Source organism: Loxodonta africana, chromosome 18 (genome assembly GCF_030014295.1).
Source record: "Loxodonta africana isolate mLoxAfr1 chromosome 18, mLoxAfr1.hap2, whole genome shotgun sequence".
Taxonomy (NCBI): domain Eukaryota; kingdom Metazoa; phylum Chordata; class Mammalia; order Proboscidea; family Elephantidae; genus Loxodonta; species Loxodonta africana.
In genome coordinates this window covers 74,474,406-74,493,935 of record NC_087359.1, presented here as the reverse complement: position 1 = coordinate 74,493,935, position 19,530 = coordinate 74,474,406, and the positions used below count along the sequence as shown (strand labels likewise).

Here is a 19,530-nt window from a genome sequence, read left to right as displayed (position 1 = left end):
TCATGAGTAGGATAGTTAGTCTCCTTTGTGGTTACCTTAATATTCACCCCTATTTTTCTAAGTTTAAATCTAATTTTTATTTCTTCATATCGTCCTGCTTCCTCTCCATATGAAAGACCTATGACTACATTTCTTAGTCCCTCTTTATTGTTTTAATGCTGTCTTCTTTTAAGTAATAACATTGCTGTTTCCCTGTTTTGAGCATTTTTTTATCTTGACTTATTTTTGTGATTTCCCTGTTTGGGTCGACATCTAATTGCTCTGTCCAGTGTTCCAGTCTTGGGTTGATACCTGATATCATTGATTTTCTAACCAAAGAACTCCCTTTAGTATTTCTTGTAGTTTTGGTTTGGTTTTTCCAAATTCCCTAAACTTCTGTTTATCTGGAAATGTCCTAATTTCACCTTCATATTTAAGAGACAGTTTTGCTGGATATATGATTCTTGGCTAGCAATTTTTTTTCCTTCAGTGCTTTATATAGGTCATCCCATTGCCTTCTTGCCTGCATGGTTTCTGCTGAGTAGTCCAAGCTTATGCTTATTGACTCTCCTTTGTAGGTGACTTTTCATTTATCCCTAGCTGCTCTTAAATTTCTCTCTTTATCTTTGGTTTTGGCAAGTTTGATTATATTATGTCTTGGTGACTTTCTTTTAGAACCTACCTTATGTGGAGTTCGATGAGCATATTGGATAGATATCTTCTCATCTTTCATGATATCAGGCAAATTTTCTGCCAACAAATCTTCAACAATTCTCTCTGTATTTTCTTTTGTCCCTCCCCATTCTGGTACTCCAATCACTCGTAGGTTATCTTCTTGATAGAGTTCCACATGATTCTAAAGGTTTCTTCATTTTTTTTAATTCCTTTATCTGATTTTTCTTCAAATACATTGGTTTCAAGTTCACCAGTTCTGCCCTCCATTTGCTCAATTCTGCTCCTCTGATTTTCTGTTGAATTGTCCACTTCTGTAATTTTATTGTTAATCCTCTGGATTTCTGACTGCTCTTTATGGATTCTTGCAGCTTATTCCATTTTTCATTACATTCTTGAATATCCTTTTTAATTTCTTCAACTGCTTTATCTGTGTGTTCCTTGGCTTGTTCTCTGTATTGCCTGATATCCTTCCTAATTTCATTCCTGATGTCTTGAGGAGTTCTGTATATTAATCTTTTGAATTCTGCATCCAATAATTCTAGAAGGCACCTTCATCCAGAGGATCCATTGATTCTTTGTTTTGAGAGCTTGTTGAGGTGATCACGGTCCATTTCTTTATGTGACTAGATACTGACTGTTGTCTCCAAGCCATCTGTAAGTCATAATATTTGTTTATTTTATGTTGGCTTACTGTATTGTAGCTTCTTGCTTTGTTTTGTTTTTGATATGCCCAAATGGGTTGCTTGAGTGAGCTAGCTTGATTATTTTTGCCTTTGAAGCTCTGGCATCCTGTCACCAGATTCCTAACCTTACTTTGGATATGAACTCTTAGCTATTCATCCCAGGTCCTTGCATGCACTTGGTGATTCTCATCACCCATTTGCTCTATCCAAAATCCATGCAGCCATTCTTGACTCCTATCTTCCCTCATACCCTCCATATAATCCATCAGCAAATGCTCTCATTCTTCCTCCAGATCAATTCTGAACTCTTTATTAGATAAGAGTATTGTAAAGATGATAAATTTCACAAATCCAGTAATTGTATCCTAAGTTACATAAAAGCACATCCTCAAACTGAGAAGCTATGTGTTGAAGTAGTTATGGGTGAAGAGCCATGGTATCTGCAGCTTTCTCTCCCATGGTTCAGTAGTAATAATGATGATGATAATGAGGAGGAAAGGAAGAGAGTGAGAAGAAAATACGGTAAAATGCTAGCAACTGGTAAAGAGCATACACGTACTCATTGTATCATTCTTGCAAATTTTCCATTGGTTTGAAATTGCTGCAAAGAAGCAGTTAAGGATAAATAAATAAATCCTGAAGCTGCATCTTCCTCACATCCACTATGGCTAATATATGAGTCCGAGCCTCCATCTTACACCACCTGGATGATGTGAGAGCTTTCACCTCCTACCCTATCTCCTTTCTGCTGTCTTTGCCCTTCCAGGGTCTGTTCTCAACATGGTGGCCAGAGAGATTCTTTAAAACACAAGTCGGATCATGTCACTCCTCTGCTGCAAACCTTCAATGCTCCCATCTCATCTAGGATGAAACCAAAGACCCTAACATGGGCCCCAGGCCCTGCCTTCCAGACTTCACCCTCCCTCTCATTGGCAGCTCCCTCCACTTGGTCACTCTGGTTTTCTTCTTGTTCCCCAAATGGTTTTACCTCTGCCCTGATGGTCACAGGGGGCTCCTTCTCACAGTCATTCAAGCTTCTGGTTCAATGTCTCTCCTCAAATCAGATTCCTTCCTACCACACCCCATCACTTCCTACTTCCTGCCCCTCCTTTGTTTCTCTCTGAAGCACCTACCATTACCTGGTTTTACGTTATGTGATTATGACTATATTTCCTGCCTGCTCTAACTGAACGTAAGCACCACGCGACTAGGGACTTTGTTCTGTTTTTTCCCATATCCCCCAGTGCCTGGCACACAATAAAGGGTCAAGATCGGTTCTGAATAAGCAGAGTTCAAGTGCTTGGTCCCTGCTTTAACCTTCCCCATCCTTGCTCCCAAAGTGTTGTGACTGGGCTGGTCCTCGTGCCTCCTCCACTGTGGGCCTCTTACCCTAGGCCCTCAAAAGGCCTCTCCAGCTCACAGTTTCTCTCAAACCCCCTCAGAGGCTCCAACCTTGCCCCATCGGCACATCATTCACCCAACTGAGCCATATGGAACCTTTACACTGGGCACACGCATCCCTTCCCACGTGCCTCCCGCAGCCTGGTACATACCTCCCACCTCCCAAGGACTCAGCCCATATGTTTAAGGAAGGGAATAAAGCCCCCACCCCGCTGCTCAGAGCAGCCTTCTCCAGTAGGACACAGAGTTCCAGCTCCTTCCTGGCCTTTTTCCCAATTCTTTAATCACTACTGTCTGCTTACAGAAAGGCCACAACCAACCTTTCCAAACAAATTTATTGCTGTTCCCCTTTGTAAACCTTTCGTCCCTTAAGCATCCGTGCCCTCAAGACTCTGATTCATCCCAGGTCACCCTCCATCATCCTCTGGCCTATTTAATCCCACCCATCCTTGAAAGCAGGTTGTGATGCCCTCCTGGCCACAGCAGCCTCCCCCAGGACATTCTGAGCATGTACATCCATAATTCTGGTGTGGCCCCTGTACTGTTAATTGCCCTTGTATTGTACAGTCTGGTCTTTCAGCTCTTGGGTTTAAGCTCCTGAGGCCAAGGGTGGGTCTTACCATCATCAAGCCCCCATAGTACTGATCAGAGAGCTCTGTGCCTAGTCGGTGCTTCATATCCCACTACAGATGGTTCTGTGCTGCCCTCAGTTCCTAAATATCCTAACTCTATAGGCAGATGAAGCACTGGTGGTTCTGTGGTAGAATTCTCTCTTCCATGCAGGAGACCTGGGTTTGACTCATGGCCCATTCAACTCAAGCACAACCACCATCTGTCTATCAGTGGAGGCTTGCTATGATGTTGCAGGTTTTAGCAGAACTTCCAGACTAAGATGGACCAGGAAGACAGGACTGATGCTCTTCTGAAAATCAGTCAATGAAAACTCTACGGATCGCAACAGTACCACCCACAGCCGATCATGGGGATGGCACAGGACTGGGCTGTGTTTTGTTCCGTTGTACGTGGAGTTGCCGCTATTCAGGGACCAGCTCTATGGCAACTGACAACAACGACTGCAGGGGATGGACATTGAGCACCCTGGGGAAGAAGACCTCTAAGACCCTCGGGCAGACGCTGAAGCCTCTTCATCCTGACAGCTAGGGAGGCTGCTCCTCGGTGCCATGGACTTCTGTACCCTTGAGGTCCCGGGGCAGTGCCGACCACTCCCCCTAGTGCTTGGCAGCTCTTTGGTTTCCTTCCCCAATGCCCTCTTGCTCTTGTCCTCACTGCACTGGGCTCTGCTGATTCCTCACAGTTTTGCCAACTCACCAAGGTCATTGTGAATTCCAACACTGTTCTCACCGCCTGGCTTTCCCTCTCCCCTGAACCTCATTTTGGTCCCAGCCAGAACGTATTCTAAATCTTCCGGCTTCTTGGGCACGGTGGTAATTAGTGGACCAGCTCCAGGACTCTCCCTCTTCCCCCAGCCATATGGTAAGGTCAGCCTCAGTCTGGCCCTCTCGGGCTATGTCCCAGAGGGAGGGGCGAGAGGAGCTCAGCTCTGGTCAAGCTCCTAGGCATGATCAAGCCACGATGGCCCCCTGGGGGTGGAGACAGCTGACTTGGCCACAGCAAGGGCAGTTCCTCCAGCTCCTGGGAGGCTTGGCTTCTGGGCACAACTTTTCTTAAGGCAACCCTGTGCTGGGGAAAGCCACTCAACCCCAGGATCAGAACCCAGGAACTTGGGACTCACTTCTGGAATTGCATTAGGTTATGAACTGGGAGAGGTCGGTGGTGGCTCAGTGGTAGAATTCTTCCCATGTGGAAGACCCTGGTTCGATTTCTAGTCAAGGAACTTCAGACACAGCCACCACCCACGGTGGCTTGTGTGTTGCTATGATGCTGAATAGGTTTTAGCAGGGCTTCCAGATTAAGACAGACTAGGAAGAAAGGTCTGGTGACCTACTTCCAAAAATCAGCCAGTGAAAACCCTATGCATCACAACAGTCCAATCAGCAACCAACTATGGGGATGGCAAAGGACTGCCCAGCAGGTGGTCTGCTGTGCATGGAGTCACCACGAGTTGCTGGTTGACTCGACCGCAGCAGACAACAACAACCAGTGAAGGGGGAGTTAAGTCTTCTCACAACAAGCCGGGCACTGCGAACGCAGTGTGATCTGGCCATCAGGCTTGCCTCGGCTCTGGCTGGTGGAGTCATAGAGAAAGGCAATGTAGTGCAGCCACCAAGAGAGTGAGCCCTGGTTTGGAAGGAGCCACACCCTGCCTCTTCCAAGCTGTGCACCGTGGACAGGCTGCCACAGCGCCCCGGCCCGGAGCTGCCTGTCTCCAGGGAGCGTGGTGCACTACCAGGAGGGCTGCATGAGCCGCAGACAGCAAGGCCCCAGCACAGAGCCTCCACGTGGTCAGCCCTCAGCAGACGCCAGCAACTGCTACTCTTATTATCCGAGAAAGGGATGATCTTAGAAGTTGCTCAGCAGTCTCCCCCTCAAGCTAAAAACACCCAGGAGGCTCCCCAAAACACCAAAGCCAAACTCATTGCCATTGAGTCGAATCTGACTTACGGTGACCCCATGTGTTACAGAAAGGAACTGCTGCATAGGATTTTCTTGGCTGTAATCTTTATGGGAGCAGATCACCAGGCCTTTCTTCTGTGGCACCACTGGGTGAGCTCGAACTGCCAACCATTAGGTTACTACACAAGTGCCAACCATTTGTGCCACCCCCCACCCTGCTTACTGCATCCTGGGGGTGGGTAGCTCACTACGTGACCAGGTGGTCTGTCCTGGGGCTGAGACCTCACAAGATGAGAACACCTGCCTTTAGATGAGCAAACACCTGACTCCTGGAGTCCTCTACCTGCCCCAGGTCCACACACTTGAGCAAACAGAGAGGGTGCAGACCCCACCGGCACAGCACAGAATTGCACATAGCTGGAGGGGCTCCAGCCCCCTTGGTTAGTTTGACTTCAGGCAGGGCTGGGGCTGCATGGTCAGACTGCCTGCACGCACGGCACACACCAGGCCCTCGTGGGACAAGCCTCTAAAGACCCCTGAGCCTCAGCTCCCTCATCTATGAAGTGCCTGTGCTAACAGTGGCTGCCTTATGGAGTGCTAGGCTAGAAGACTCAAATAAGTTAATTCATAGAAAGCACTTTAAAAGCACTGTCACTGCTCATTGCAGCATGATTCACAACAGCAAAAAGAAAAAAAACAACAACCTAAGTTCCCACCAACAGATGAATGGCTAAACAAACTGAGGTACACGCACATAACGGGATACTACACAACAACAAAGAATAATGACAAATCCAGGAAACATCTCACAACGTGGATGAGTCTGGAGGACATCGTGCTGACTGAAATAAGTCAATCACAAAAGGACAAATATTGTATGAGACCACTATTATGATTAGTCAAGAAAGAAACCTTTTTTGACGGTTACCAGAAATGCTAGGGGGAGGGACGGAAAATCACTAACTAGAGAGTAGACACGTGTTAACTTTGGTGAAGGGGAAGGCAGTACACCATATGGGGGAAGTCAGAACAACATGACCTAGGCAGGGAAGACACTGAGATGTACACAAGAATAAAAGGCAACGACTGTAAACACTACAACATATGCAAGCCTGTAATAACAAGCAATAACTTATGAGTGGATACATAGGTAGATACGTATGCTGCATAGGTGTGGGAGGGCGTATGGGGGTACACACACGTGCATATATAGGTCTGACTGTGGATATATCTACATAAACATTTGTGCTACACGTATAGTCATACATATAATCGAGCACATGGGGGGAAACAGTCACGAAAACATCCTAGACATAACCAAACACCTTGAGGTACTGAGTTACTGGGCTTGAAGACTATGGCCCATGGTCTCTGGGGACATGTAGGTCAACTGGCATAACATAGTTCATAAAGACAATGCTCTACATCCTAGTTTGGTGAATAACATCTGGGGTCTTAAAAGCTTGCAAGCAGCCATGTAAGATACAACTCTTGGTCTCTTCCAGTCTGGAGCAAAGGAGGGTGAAGAAAACCAAAGACTCAAGGAAGCTGTCAGTCCAAAGAACTAATGGACCATAGGAACCACAGCCTCCACCAGCTTGAGACCAGAACTAGACAGTGCCTGGCTATCACTACTGACGGCTCTGACCAGGATCACAATAGAAGGTCCCTGTTAGAGTGGGAAAAAAAATTCAATTCATAAAAAAGACCAAATTTACTGGGGGAACCCCTGAGACTACGGCCCTTAGACACCCTTCTAACTTGGAACTGAAACCATTTCTGGAGATCACCTTTCAGCCAAAAAAATCCCTAAAACCTAACCTGTTGCTTTCAAGTCAATTCCAACTCATAGTGACCCTATAGGATAGAGTAGAACTGCCCCACAGGGTTTCCAAGGAGCAGCTGGTGGATTCGAACTGCTGACCTTTTGGTTAGCAGCCATAGCACTTAACAACTATGCCACCAGGGTTTCCCTTCACCTAAAGCTCTCTCTATATATATTTACTAGGCAGCTCGTGTGTATCAGACCCAAAGCTGGAACTGGAGATCAAGGAGTGAGCTGGGCTGACCCTGGACATCCCTCAGAGAGACGGCATAGCACAGAGGCTATTAACTGACTTAATCTTTACAACCACACATGTGGGAGATCCTATCACCTCTGCTGTATAGAAGGGAAGCTGAGGCATACAGAAGTTAAGAAAATTGGCTATGAGTCCTGGCTAGTGAGAGGTAGCGCTGGGTTCTGAACTTGGAACACCCTTTGTTAGCCCACTGCGCTGCCTCTCTGTGATGATGGCGAGCTCAGAGGTGGGACTAACCCAGCCAGGGAGTCAGAGAACTCATCACGGGGGAAGGGAGAGCTAAGCTGGGACTTGGAAATATGCAGGAATAGGCTAGGCTGAGGGGAAAGAACATTTCAGCCAGAGCAAAGTGTGAGCATGTGTGTGAAGCGCATGGAGCCAGGGAGAGCATGTCCCATGAGGACCTCAGAGGTGTTCAGGGCAACTGGAGCTTAGCGTTCCCCTAGTACAGAAGAAGAGACACTTGTGAAATGTCACCTTGTGGTTTCTATGCCCGGTTGCCTGACCAGCTATAAAATCAGGATGCAGCAACACCCTGGCCAGCATCTCAGCTTCAGGAAAGGGAACGGGAAAGGGGTCTGACATTGACCTATCACCTCCTGGGCTCACGGCTCTGCATTCGACATTGACTTCACCCTACAGCATCCCATGAGGGGTGTATCACCATTCATACGTTACGTGGAAGGAAATGCCACATGGAACATGACTGTGGATTTAGAAAGAAACTCAGGGCCAGGGTTGACAAACTGTGGCCTGTGGTTCAAATCCTGCCCACTGCCTGTTATTATAAATGAAGTTTTATGGGAACATGGCCACTTTCATTACATATTACCTATGGCTCCTTTTGTGCAACAATGGCAGAGCCGAATAGTTGCAACAGAGATCGTATGAGCCACAAAGCCTAAGACGTTTACTATCAGGTCCTTTTCAGAAAAAGATGGCCAACTCCTGGTTAGAAGCACTGGGCTAAGATCTAGCAGCCTGTTAAGCTGAGTGAGACTGAACCTCGGTTTGTCTGACCCTAAAATGGATCAGCTATCACTATAGCATATCACCCCCTCTTGCGGAAATTCCTCTCTCGCTGCTAGAAATGGTAACTGGTTGCCTGACTTCCCTGCAGAACCCATCATTCCTACTTGTCAACCAGGGCAATCTCATTAAAAGAGACATCGGGAATTTTAAATAAACCCCATCCTCCTTACAGTGTCCTATAAGAGTCTGTGTAACCACCCACTCCCTCACTGGCAACACTCTACACCCCCACCTGCTTTCTGTTTCTTGAACATGCCAGGTTTGCTCCTGCCTCAGGGCCTTTGCACTTGCTGTTCCCTCTGCCTGGAATGGTCTTCTGGCAGATCACCCCATGGCTGGCTTCTCCTCACCTCTTTGGACCACAGTATCAAAAGCAACTCCCCCTCCCCCGTGTTTCTCTAGCACATCACCTGCCTCACTGTGTTCTAAGCATTTATCACACTCTGAGTTCTTTCATCCACTTCTTTACTTTATATCTCCTACTTTATAGCTCCATCATAGACTGTAAGCTACTAACACTTGAACTCCAGTAAATCCCAACACTTAAATCCACGTTGTCCAATAAACATACAATGTGAGTCACAAATGGTAGCCACATATGTAATTTTAGGAGTCACATTAAAAAAGGAAAAACAAACATTTTAGTAGTAGATTCTATTTAACTCAACATACCCAGAATATTATCATCTCAACATGTAACCAATATAAAGAATTACGGAAATATATTTTTTTTTCATACGAATTCTTCGAAATCTGGTGAAGCTCTGAAACCTATATTAGAAGCCCAACAGCTGTTGGCTCGGGACCAACACACTGGACACGCAGACTTAACATGGCGCTTCCCTTGTGTGAGATGCTGCTCTGATAGCTTCTCGTGGAACCTCATTTAATCTCCACAACAGCCCTAGGAAAGAGCGACTACTATTCACCCCACTTTACAGATGGGGAAATCAAGGCACAGTCCAGGTGCAAACCACACAGTCTGGCTCCATAGTCTGTGCTTGTAACCACCACCCGAACTGCTTTAATTCTTAATTCTTGGATGAATCAAGTGATGGAATCTCACAGAAAGGATCCAGAATTCTGGGGAACTGGGTAAAACGAGAATACAAATGTGAAATGGCTCTGAAATAGACCACATGAAGTTTTCACCACCTGGAAATCACTCCATGGAAATGCTGCTCACACCCCGAAGACAGTCAGAAAATAAAATACTGGATAACCTCGACTGATGTAAAAGAAGGGGCTAGACCTCGGGCATTTCTGAGGACTCTTGCTTACCACACGAGCTTAATATGCTCAGGTATCTGCTTGTTCCGTCTAGATTAAAAGCCGTGAATTAGAAGGGAGAACAGAGATGCTGATGTTCAGTGAAAGGAGCTAGCTGACAGCCTGAAGGCAAGGGAGGAAACAATATAAGCAAACTATAAAAAGCTGACCCGAGAGCCCAAAGAGTCCCTGGGTGATGCAAATGGTTACTGTGTTCGGCTGCTAAACAAAAAATTAGAGGTTCAGGTCCACCCAGAGGTCGCTTGGAAGAAAGGCCTGGTGTTCTACTTCCAAAAATTAGCTACTGAAATCCCTGTGAAGCACCGTTCTGTTCTGGCAAATGGGGCAGCTGTGAGCTGGAGTCAAAACGACAACAACTTTTCCTTTTTTTTTTTAGAGCTCATATAGCTTTGCAGTGTGGGGTCATTCAGTACAAGGGCTTCACACCCTGTACACTGAAAACCCTGAGGGCATCCCTCTTAGAGAACGTTCCTCCAGACTTTAGCAGCCTGGGTTACAGCCTCTCTGAGCCCAGCCGCGGAAGGGAAGCCCGCAGCTTCTATCCACACTGAGCTGCCGAGTCCTGGGCCAGGACCAGGAAGGAGGAGGGGCCAAGCCGTGGAGCCTGATGAGAAGCCTGGACACTGAGAAACCAGGGCCTCCCAGCTCGGCCACACCGCCCGATGATCAGCCCACTGGGTGCTCAAAGGGACCAAGGTCCAGACCGATTTTATAGAGGGGGCTGTGTGGTCTCGATGAGAGCTCTCCGGCATGTGGCTATGTAACCAATACTTTTGCTTTGGCTCCAACATCCAACCAGGTAAAGGGCTGTGGCTTCACTGATTTATTCATTCACTCCCTGAGCAAATGGTTATTGAGTATATTGAGTAACTAGGATATTTCAAGCACTGCTCTTGGTTCTGAGGATACAACAGTGAATAAAAAACAAAGCCTCTGTTGTCAACATGGAGCTTACAGGGACACATCTTCTGACAGGAAGGGACAATAAACAAACAAACCGACACATATATGATGTTAGACAGCGTAAGTGCTGTAGAGAGATAAAGCAAGGCCGGGGACAGCTGAGGAGGCTGGGAACAGCCGCTCTGAAGTGCTGATATTTGAACATCACGTTTCACAACTCCAGTACCTGGTGGAGGAAAGTTTCCACCCATGGAAGCCAAGAGGGAAAACACGCCAAGGCAAGCACATGGGGCAAGCTGGAGGAACAGAGAGAAGGCCAGTGTGTCTGGAGCTCAACGAGAGAAGCAAAAGGCCGTAGGAAGTGGGGTCAGAGGGCATGGACGGTCCAGGCCACGCAGGGCTGGGGAAGAGCCCTCTTGGCTCTCTAGATTTTATTCTGGTCTCTTTGAAGGTTAAAGACTCCTGACTCTTGGTTCTGTTTGTTGTTGTTAGCTGCCTTTCTGTTGGCCCCTGACTTGCCCTGAAGAGGACTTTTTCGCTAATGTGGGATTAGGAGTTTCCACATCAAAGAAACATTACAGGATTCACTCTATCAGTCTAGCAGAGGACTCCGCACACAGTAGGTGCTCAGTAGGTGGTATTTGTACTACATGTGTGGTGGTGTGTTGTGGTCATTTTTATTATTATTATGGCAAGACCCTCACTCCACTGCCCAAACCAAACATGTATGTGCTTTCAATGTCTAAAACCCTGACAAGCCCCAGAAACCACTTTTAGTCCCCAGAGGATGGCTGAAGTCAGCGCAAACCACAGGCAGGTTTGGGTCAGGAGGCTTTCATCCCAGACACAACCCCACAGACAGCTTGTCTAGGGACACCGATGCAATGCTTTCTTTCTCTGGTTTGATTCTTTTGCCCCAGCTTGTGGATTTACTCTCATGGCATGGTCATGGCTAATATTGAGTGTTTGCTAAGTGTCAGGACCTGTTTTAAGTGCTTATTGGAGTTAACTCACTACATCCTTAAAAAATAACTCTAGTCAGCAGGTACTATTAGCATCAACGGTCAACGAGGACACTCACAAAGACAAAGTTAACTTGTCTAAGGTCACATACCTTGTAAGGGATAGGGTTAAAAAACAGAATCAGGGGGATACGTTTCAGAGGCCAAGCTTTTCCAGTGCTTCTCAAATGTTAATTGCTAGGGGTCCCGCTAACATGCAGCTACAGGTGAGGCAGAACCTGAGACTTTGCATTTCTGACAAACTCCCAGCTGATGCCGGTGCTGCTGGTCCACGGACCACATCCTGAGCAGCCTCCTCGTATTTCTGGATCCCTTCCTCATTATCCTTCGAAAAGACTCTGGCCACCTCACTTCTGTAATCAGGGGTTTGTTGATATCATGAGTGGCAAAATCACAGTAAATCTCTATTTGGAACACTTGCCCAAAGTTCTGATTAAACTCCTGCTCAAATTTCAATACTCCGTAGCAAAAAATACCAGCCCTTTGGAAAAGCACTCATCAGTTATAACCTGTAGAAGATGCAGCTTGTTACAAAATTGCTTTTAAATTTAAGTGTCATCACTGAGAATGCCTTCTGGGCCGGGGAAACAATTCCTGACCTGAAAAAAAAAAGTTGACAGTTCTAATTGGAGAGATTTCTCGAAACTCAGATGTGAATCATGTAACTATAAGCTTTCCTTCTCCGTTCATGAGAGATTGTATATGGAAACCAGAAGAAATGAAAGGTCTTCCTGCCCAGTGAAGAGTGTTTAAGGGCGAATCAAGACTGTCCACTTAATTAGTCTGGGTTCAGTGGCCACGAACCAGCTCACTTGTGAATGAAGCAGAGAACTCTGGAGCCAAGAGGGGTGAGAATAGAGTCCCAGGGGTGCTTTGGATGCCAAAGTGGCCTGAAGTTCCAGAGCTGACAAGGCTCTAGAGGAGCCTGACTCCAAACCCCAGGAAACAACAGTAGTCCGTAGACAGCCAGTGATACTACCAAGTTAGGTTAAATGGAAACCAAGGACAGAAAGGGTCATTTAGACTGACGCCTGTGCCTCTCAGCCATTTCCACAGCCCAGTGATTCTCAAACTTTGCTCCGTGTTAGAATCACCCTAAAAGCTTTAAACACGCTGTTTCCCCATGGCCAGGTCACACCCCACATCAACTACATCACAATCCCTGAGTGTGGGGCCTCAGTATCATTACTTTTTAAAGTTCCCCAGGTGATTCCAGTGTGCAGTCAAGCTTGAGAACCACTGGTAAAGCCTTTTTCTTAATCAGGAAATGGAAGAATCCACGTGGACCAGTCATTCTTCACCCTGGCTGCATGTTAGAATCGGATAGGGAAGATTTTTTAAAATACCGGTGCTGCCACCCTGGAAATCCTGATTCATTCGTGTACCCACGAATCATCATTTCTAAGAGTTCTCCAGGTGATTCTAACGGGCAGCTAGGTAGATAACCACTGGTCCGGATGCCTTTGCATACATTTTAAGGGTATATGGTTGATAATACATCTTAGACTTCTTTAGTTGCAGATATCTCATGTTCAGTTTTAAGTCAGGGATTTTCCTTTAAGTCATATGCAAAATGTTGGATGGATATATCTATGTATATTTTTGAGGAAAGGAGCCCTGGTGGCACAATGGTTAAGCGCTGGGCTACTAACCAAAAGATCGATGGTTCAAATCCACCAGGGGCTCCACGGGAGAAAAACTTGGCAATCAGCTCCCGTAAAGATTACAGCCCAGAGAACCCTATGGGGCCGTTCTATTCTGTCACACAGGGTCGCTATGAGTCAAAATCAACTCAACAGCATACAACAACAAACAACGACATTTTTGAGGAAGGAGGACACTTCTTAAAAGATTTAAGACTATCACCTTAAAGGCACATATGTGGTTTCTGGCTTAATACCTCTAAGAAAATTAAAGAATGAAAGGAAAATAAACTGGTCTTGAATTTTAAACACACCTACTAACACCTAGTGATTGTATATCTTTATTGCAGGATTAGTTCAGATCATATACCTTGTCCCTTTGAAAAACTGTGGAGCAAGGAATGTGAAGATTTCGGATCCAAGCATCAAAAGAGAAGCTGTAGCTGAGACTGGGGTCAGTACTAGGCTGTCTGGTAACACTCACAATGAAAAATTACTTTGGAAGCTGCACTTGTAACAAGACTGTCCACTCATTCAGACACTTTGGACTCATATCCCCAGCTGGGTTAGGATATTAGGATTTCCCAAAACTGATTGTTATTAACTATCTGCCTTGCTTTGAATACTGGCTCTGTCTCTTACTAACTGTGATTTTGGGAAACTTACTTTACCCTCATATAAAATGGGGTTATACAAGTACATTTAAGATCACCGTGAAGAATAAATAAGAAAACACACATAACATGCTCAGCACAATGCTTGGCATAGAGCAGGAACCCAATAAATGTTGGGTTATATGACTGTTACTACTAACATGTTTATTATTATTAATATCTTAGTGACCTTGTTCAAGTCACTTAATTACCTTGAGATTCACTTATTGATCTGTAACACAAGGAAAGGAAAACCTGGTGGCGTAGTGGTTAAGTGCCATAGCTGCTAACCAAAACGGCGGCAGTTCGAATCCACCAGGTGATCCTTGGAAACCCGATGGGGCAGTTCTACTCTGTCCTACAGGGTCACTTATGAGTCAAAATTGACTCAACGGCAATGGGTTTGGTTTGTTTTTTTTAAGACAAGGAAAAGCAGCCCTGCCAAGACTACTTTGTAAGATTGTACAATGATCAACAAAACAAACAGAAGCTATGCTGTTATTTTAAGGCAACTCATCACATATCCAGGGAATCAGTAGAACACAGGAAGGGTCACCCTGAAATACAGACATAATTCCTACCCCCAGGAAGTGCTCCTTGATACTTCAATAGTTGAGCAGCAATTTTTTTTTTTTTTTTTTCACATATCTATTTGTGTGTTTTAGCCTTCTGGGCAGTTTACACACATGGGGTTGTCATGAGTAAGAATCGACTCGATGGCAACTAGTTACTGGTTAGGCACTCTAAACCTTTTCACTAATGGGTGGAACAGTAATAACTTGACTCTGTCGTGGCTACTGTAAGCTCCCTTTTAGGTAAGAGTATTACACCAACCACACGCTAAATCACAGATGCCGTAAATCATCAGCCCTCACCCAGTCCAGACTCTGACTGGCTACCATCTCCCCCAACTGGAACCTTTCCTGGGGGGCAGCCCCAGACCCAACACAAGCCTGTGTGCAATCAGGAAGTCTCTCATCGCACAGTGCTCCATGACCTTTCCCGCCAGAAAAGAAACATCACCAAAATCGCTCACCAGCCTCAGAAAAGACGCGAGGTGATCAGCTCTTGCTTACCTGGAGTCTGCTTGGCCGTGCGCACAGGGGTGTAGTGGTTTTTGGAGGACGATCTGACTGGCGTGTTCTCTTTGGGAGAGGTATCGATAGCCGAGATAGTTTCTCTTTCACAGTGTGCTATGGGGATTGGTCCTTGTTGCCGTAAGATGTCAGCCAGAGCCCTAGACAAGGAGGAGATCACACAATGAGCCTCTCTGAGCAGGTGTGCGCAGTCACAAAGGGAGCAGCTCTCTTTCAGAGGCCCTTTGATTTCTGAGCAAAGGGAGACGACAGAGGTACAGCATTTAGCTCTCAACAGTCACAGCTTCATCTGGTGCTGTCTCAGGGGGACACAGTGGAGAGGCTGTCATGACTGGGGGTACAGGCACTAAAATGCTACAATTATGGTTTCTTTCCTCTCTTTAATTCAGTACACATCAACAAGCTCTGAGCGCTTTCAAAATACTGACTTCCCAAATACACACCCATGAGAGGCTGGTATCTACCGCAGCTGGCCAGTGGAATGTCACTCCGGGAAGGGCTGACACAGGTGGCCTCAAGTTCAAGTTCCACAGCTAGTTACTAATATCAGAAACCCCTGCATCCCCATCAAAAAGCATACACTGAGTAGCACGTACAAGACACCGATGATACAGGTAAGTACAATACGCAGCTCTTGCCGTGAAAGAAAGGTGTGATTTAGCTGAAGAGGCAGAATGCATAGATAAAATGATAAATATCTGAACACATGGGTAATTCAGACAGTGCATGCAACTGGAGGTTAAGGAAGAAACAATTACAAACACAGAGGAAAACATACATAGACAGGAAGAGAGAGACACAGAGAATCACCTGTAGCTGGAAAGGGTCACCCCCTCTATAAGAAACCCAGTTATTCAGAGAAAAGCATTTATTCACTTGACACCTAGCTCCAACAATCAAATTTATATTTACTGAGTACTCAGTACGCATCAGTCACTGCAGGTACAGAGGTAAATAGGACAAAGTTCTTGCCATCTGTTGTTGTTAGCTGCCATCGAGTCAGCTGCCAACTCGTGGAGACCCCACAACAAAACAAAACACTGCCTAGTCCTGTGCCATTCCCATGATCTGTTTGGGATATGACCATTCTGATCCATAGGGTTTTCAATGGCTGATTTTCAGCAGTAGATCACCAGCCCTTTCTTCCTAGTCTGTCTTAGTCTGAACACTCTGTTGAAACCTGTTAAGCATTATAACAACATGTAAGCCTCCACAGACAGACAGATGGTAGCTGTGCGTGAGATGTAATGGCCAGGAATCGAACATGGGTCTCCCACACAGAAAGTGAGAACTCTACCACTGAGCCACCAATGTTTCATTCCCGCCATCTAGGGGCTCATAATTTAAGGGAAATCCCTTCCCGCTGATTTCAAACAGGATACCTTCTGTGTGTGTAACATGTAAAACAAAGACATAGAGATGCTCCAAGAAGCCGAAGATAACTGTGGACAAGCCACAAGGAGCCACCGCACTGTGGTTGTAATTTTAGGTCCAGGTTCCCTCTGGATCTAACAGGTCCGGCGGGTTCTGAGCACACCTCTTGTGCAGGACCAGGCCCAGGACTCTTCCATCTGCTCAAGGGGTGCTCCGTAGGGATGGACAAGGATCCATGTTCCCGGGCCTCCCCGATCCACCCTGGCCCACCTGAGATATGCAGTGCACCCAGCCCAGCCCCAAGGAGCATGGGAGTCAAGGGCTCTGCACTCTGCCTCCTTGGAAAGTGACAGCCACAGCAGTTTAAAAACGTGTTGGAGAGAGAATTGTTTCCTCCCGTTATGCTGCCTCTGACATACTCAGCCTTCCTAAGAGAAGAGCTTCAGGCTGGCAATCTTATCATTTAGCGGCATTTATATAGCAATTTCAGATTTTCCAAATGCTTTACTCTCCCTGGCTTTATTCTTTCTCAGCCCTGTAAATAGAGGGACAGGCACACACCACGTCCCCATTCACTTCTGCGGACCATACAGCTCAGGGAGAAGGCAGACTCTCACTGGCTCAGTAAAGGAAACCAGGGCAGACTTGGGGGCCAGGCCAGATGCCTGAGCTCCAGGGCTTGGGAATAAGCAGAAATATGACCCTACAAAGTCAAGGGACCTGGATTCTAGTCCCAGCTCTGCCGCTAACTGGCCTTTAAAGCTTTGGGCACATTTGTTAACCTTTGAAATGGGCATTTAATTTTGTGTTTTTTTCCATCAGCAAAACAAAAGTTTTAAACCTAGGTGACCTCTGAGATTCGTCCTAATTCTAAACCTGGATAACTTTATATGTCTATTTTTACCACACATTCATGCAAGTTTCCTTGATTCCATCACCACTCTGGTTATCAAAGATGCTTTCCTATGATCTTTCTGTGGTGAGAAAAACAGTGAGCTACGGAATAAAACTGAGAATCCAGAAATAAACCCTTACATTTACGATCAGCTGATTTTCAACAAGGGTGCCCAGACCATTCCGTGGGGATCGAATGGTCTTTTCAACACATGGTGCTGTGCAACTGGGTAGCCACATGCAAAAGGATGGAAGTAGATTCTTATTTCAGACTATAGGTAAAAATTAACTCAAGAGAGATCAAAAACCTTAATATAAGAGCTAAAATCACAAAGCTCTTAGGAGAAAACACAGGTGTAAATCTTGGTGACAATGAATTTAGCAATGGTTTCCTAGATATGATACCAAGAGCATAAGCAACAAAAGAAAAATAGGCAAATCAGACCTCGCCAAATAAAAATGTTTGTGCTTCGAAGGACAACATCAAGAAAGTGTAACGACAAGTCACAGAACAGGAAACAACATGACTCTGTATCTAATAAGGTACTCGTAAACGGACTGTACGAACAGTACACGAAACTCAGCAATTAAAGAAAAAAAAAATGCCCCATTTAAAATAGGCAAAGGATTTGAATAGATACTTCTTCAAAGAAGACCTACAAATAGCTGACAGCAGATGAAAAGGAGCTCAACATCATTAGCCATCAGGGACATGCAAATCAAAACCACAACGAAATATCACTTCACATCCACTCAAAAAAACTCATTGCCCCCGAGTCAGTTCCGACTCATAGCAATGCTTTAGGATCGAGTAGAACTGCCCCACAGCCTTTCCAAGGCTGTAAATCTTCACAAAAGTAGACTGCCCCACCTTTCTCCCACAGTGGCTGGTGGGTTTGAAACACAGACCTTTCAGTTAGCAGCCGAGGGCTGAACCACTGCACCACCAGGGGTCCTTTCACACCCACTAGGATGGCTATAATAAGAAAGACAAGCAATAACAAGTGTTGGTGAGAATGTGGGGAAACTAGAACCCTCACACACTGCCGGTGGGAATGTAAAATGGGGCATCTCCTTTGGAAAACAGTCTGGCAGTTGCTCAAAATGTTAAGTCATATGACCTAGCAATTTCCCTCCTATGTATACACCGAAGGCAATTGGAAACATAGCCACACAAAAATGTACGTATGAACGTTTCTAGCATCACTGTTCATAACAGCCAAACAGGGTAAAAAAAAAAAAAAGTCCATTAATGAATGGATGGACAAACAAAATGTGGTATATCCCATACAATGGAATACTCAGTCATAAAAAAGACTGAGGCAGTGACGTTACACGCTCCAACACACACGAACCTTACAAACACCATGCTACATCAAAGAAGCCAAATACGAAGGGCCACAAGGTGTCTGGTGCCATTTATATGGAACAGCCAGGGTAGGCAAATCCTCAGGGACAGAAAGCAGATTTGTTTTCACCAGGGGCTGGAGAGACAATGGGACGGGGAGTGACTGCCAACGGGGATGGTGTTTTCTGGGGGAGAGATGAGACTGTTCTAAAATTGGACGGTGGTGATGACTATACAACTCTAAATATGTTTTAAAAATCACTGAATTATACGCTTTAAAACTTAAGGGTAAATTTTATGGTACATGAGTTGCATCTTGAAAAAAAGTTTCTTTTTTTTTTTTTAAAGGCATATTCTCTAGTGTTGCCTCTGAAATTCTTACAAGACTGCTACCTGGCTGGTACCTATGAGGAAGCCAGGAGTCATGCCTTTAAACCCATTGCCTGTGATGACTCTGCATCAGTGGTTCTCATCTGGGGGTGATACTGGCCCCAGGGGACATTTGGCAATGTCTGGAGACCTTTTGTCATCTCCAGGGGAGAAAGGGTGCTACTGGTGGCTAGTGGGCAGAGATCAGGGATGTTGCGAAGCATCCTACAATAAAAACAACAGCTCCTCCTCCCAGCAAAGAGTTAATCTGGTCTAAAAGGGCAATAGTGCCGGAGCTGAGAAGCCTTGGTATACATCCACATAGCAGGAGGTGAGTGGGGGTTTAATTCTTCTCCTTGCAACATGCTCAGACATGGGCTGAGCAGCCTGCATTCTGACACTGGACTCAGCTCTGGGCACACAGTGAGGCAGGAGACACTAAAAGGCGGTCTCTAGGAGTGGGCCTTGCCCATCTCGGTCATGACTGGACCCTCAGGTCTCAGCACGTGGCCCGGCACAGGGCAGGCAGTCAGTAAATGGTTGCTAAAGTA

At 45.9% G+C, this 19,530-nt stretch overlaps 1 protein-coding gene across 3 annotated transcripts in view; it reads right to left on the bottom strand.

Moving 5' to 3' along the window:
- The window catches only part of SHISA6 (shisa family member 6), a 385,035-nt gene that overhangs the window by 343,098 nt on the left and 22,407 nt on the right, over window positions 1–19,530 (bottom strand). For all 3 annotated transcript variants that reach the window (XM_064270406.1, XM_010596685.2, XM_064270407.1), the window contains exon 2: window positions 14,974–15,134. In XM_064270406.1, coding sequence (XP_064126476.1) covers window positions 14,974–15,134 — 161 coding nt within the window. The remainder of the gene's footprint in view (window positions 1–14,973; window positions 15,135–19,530) is intronic.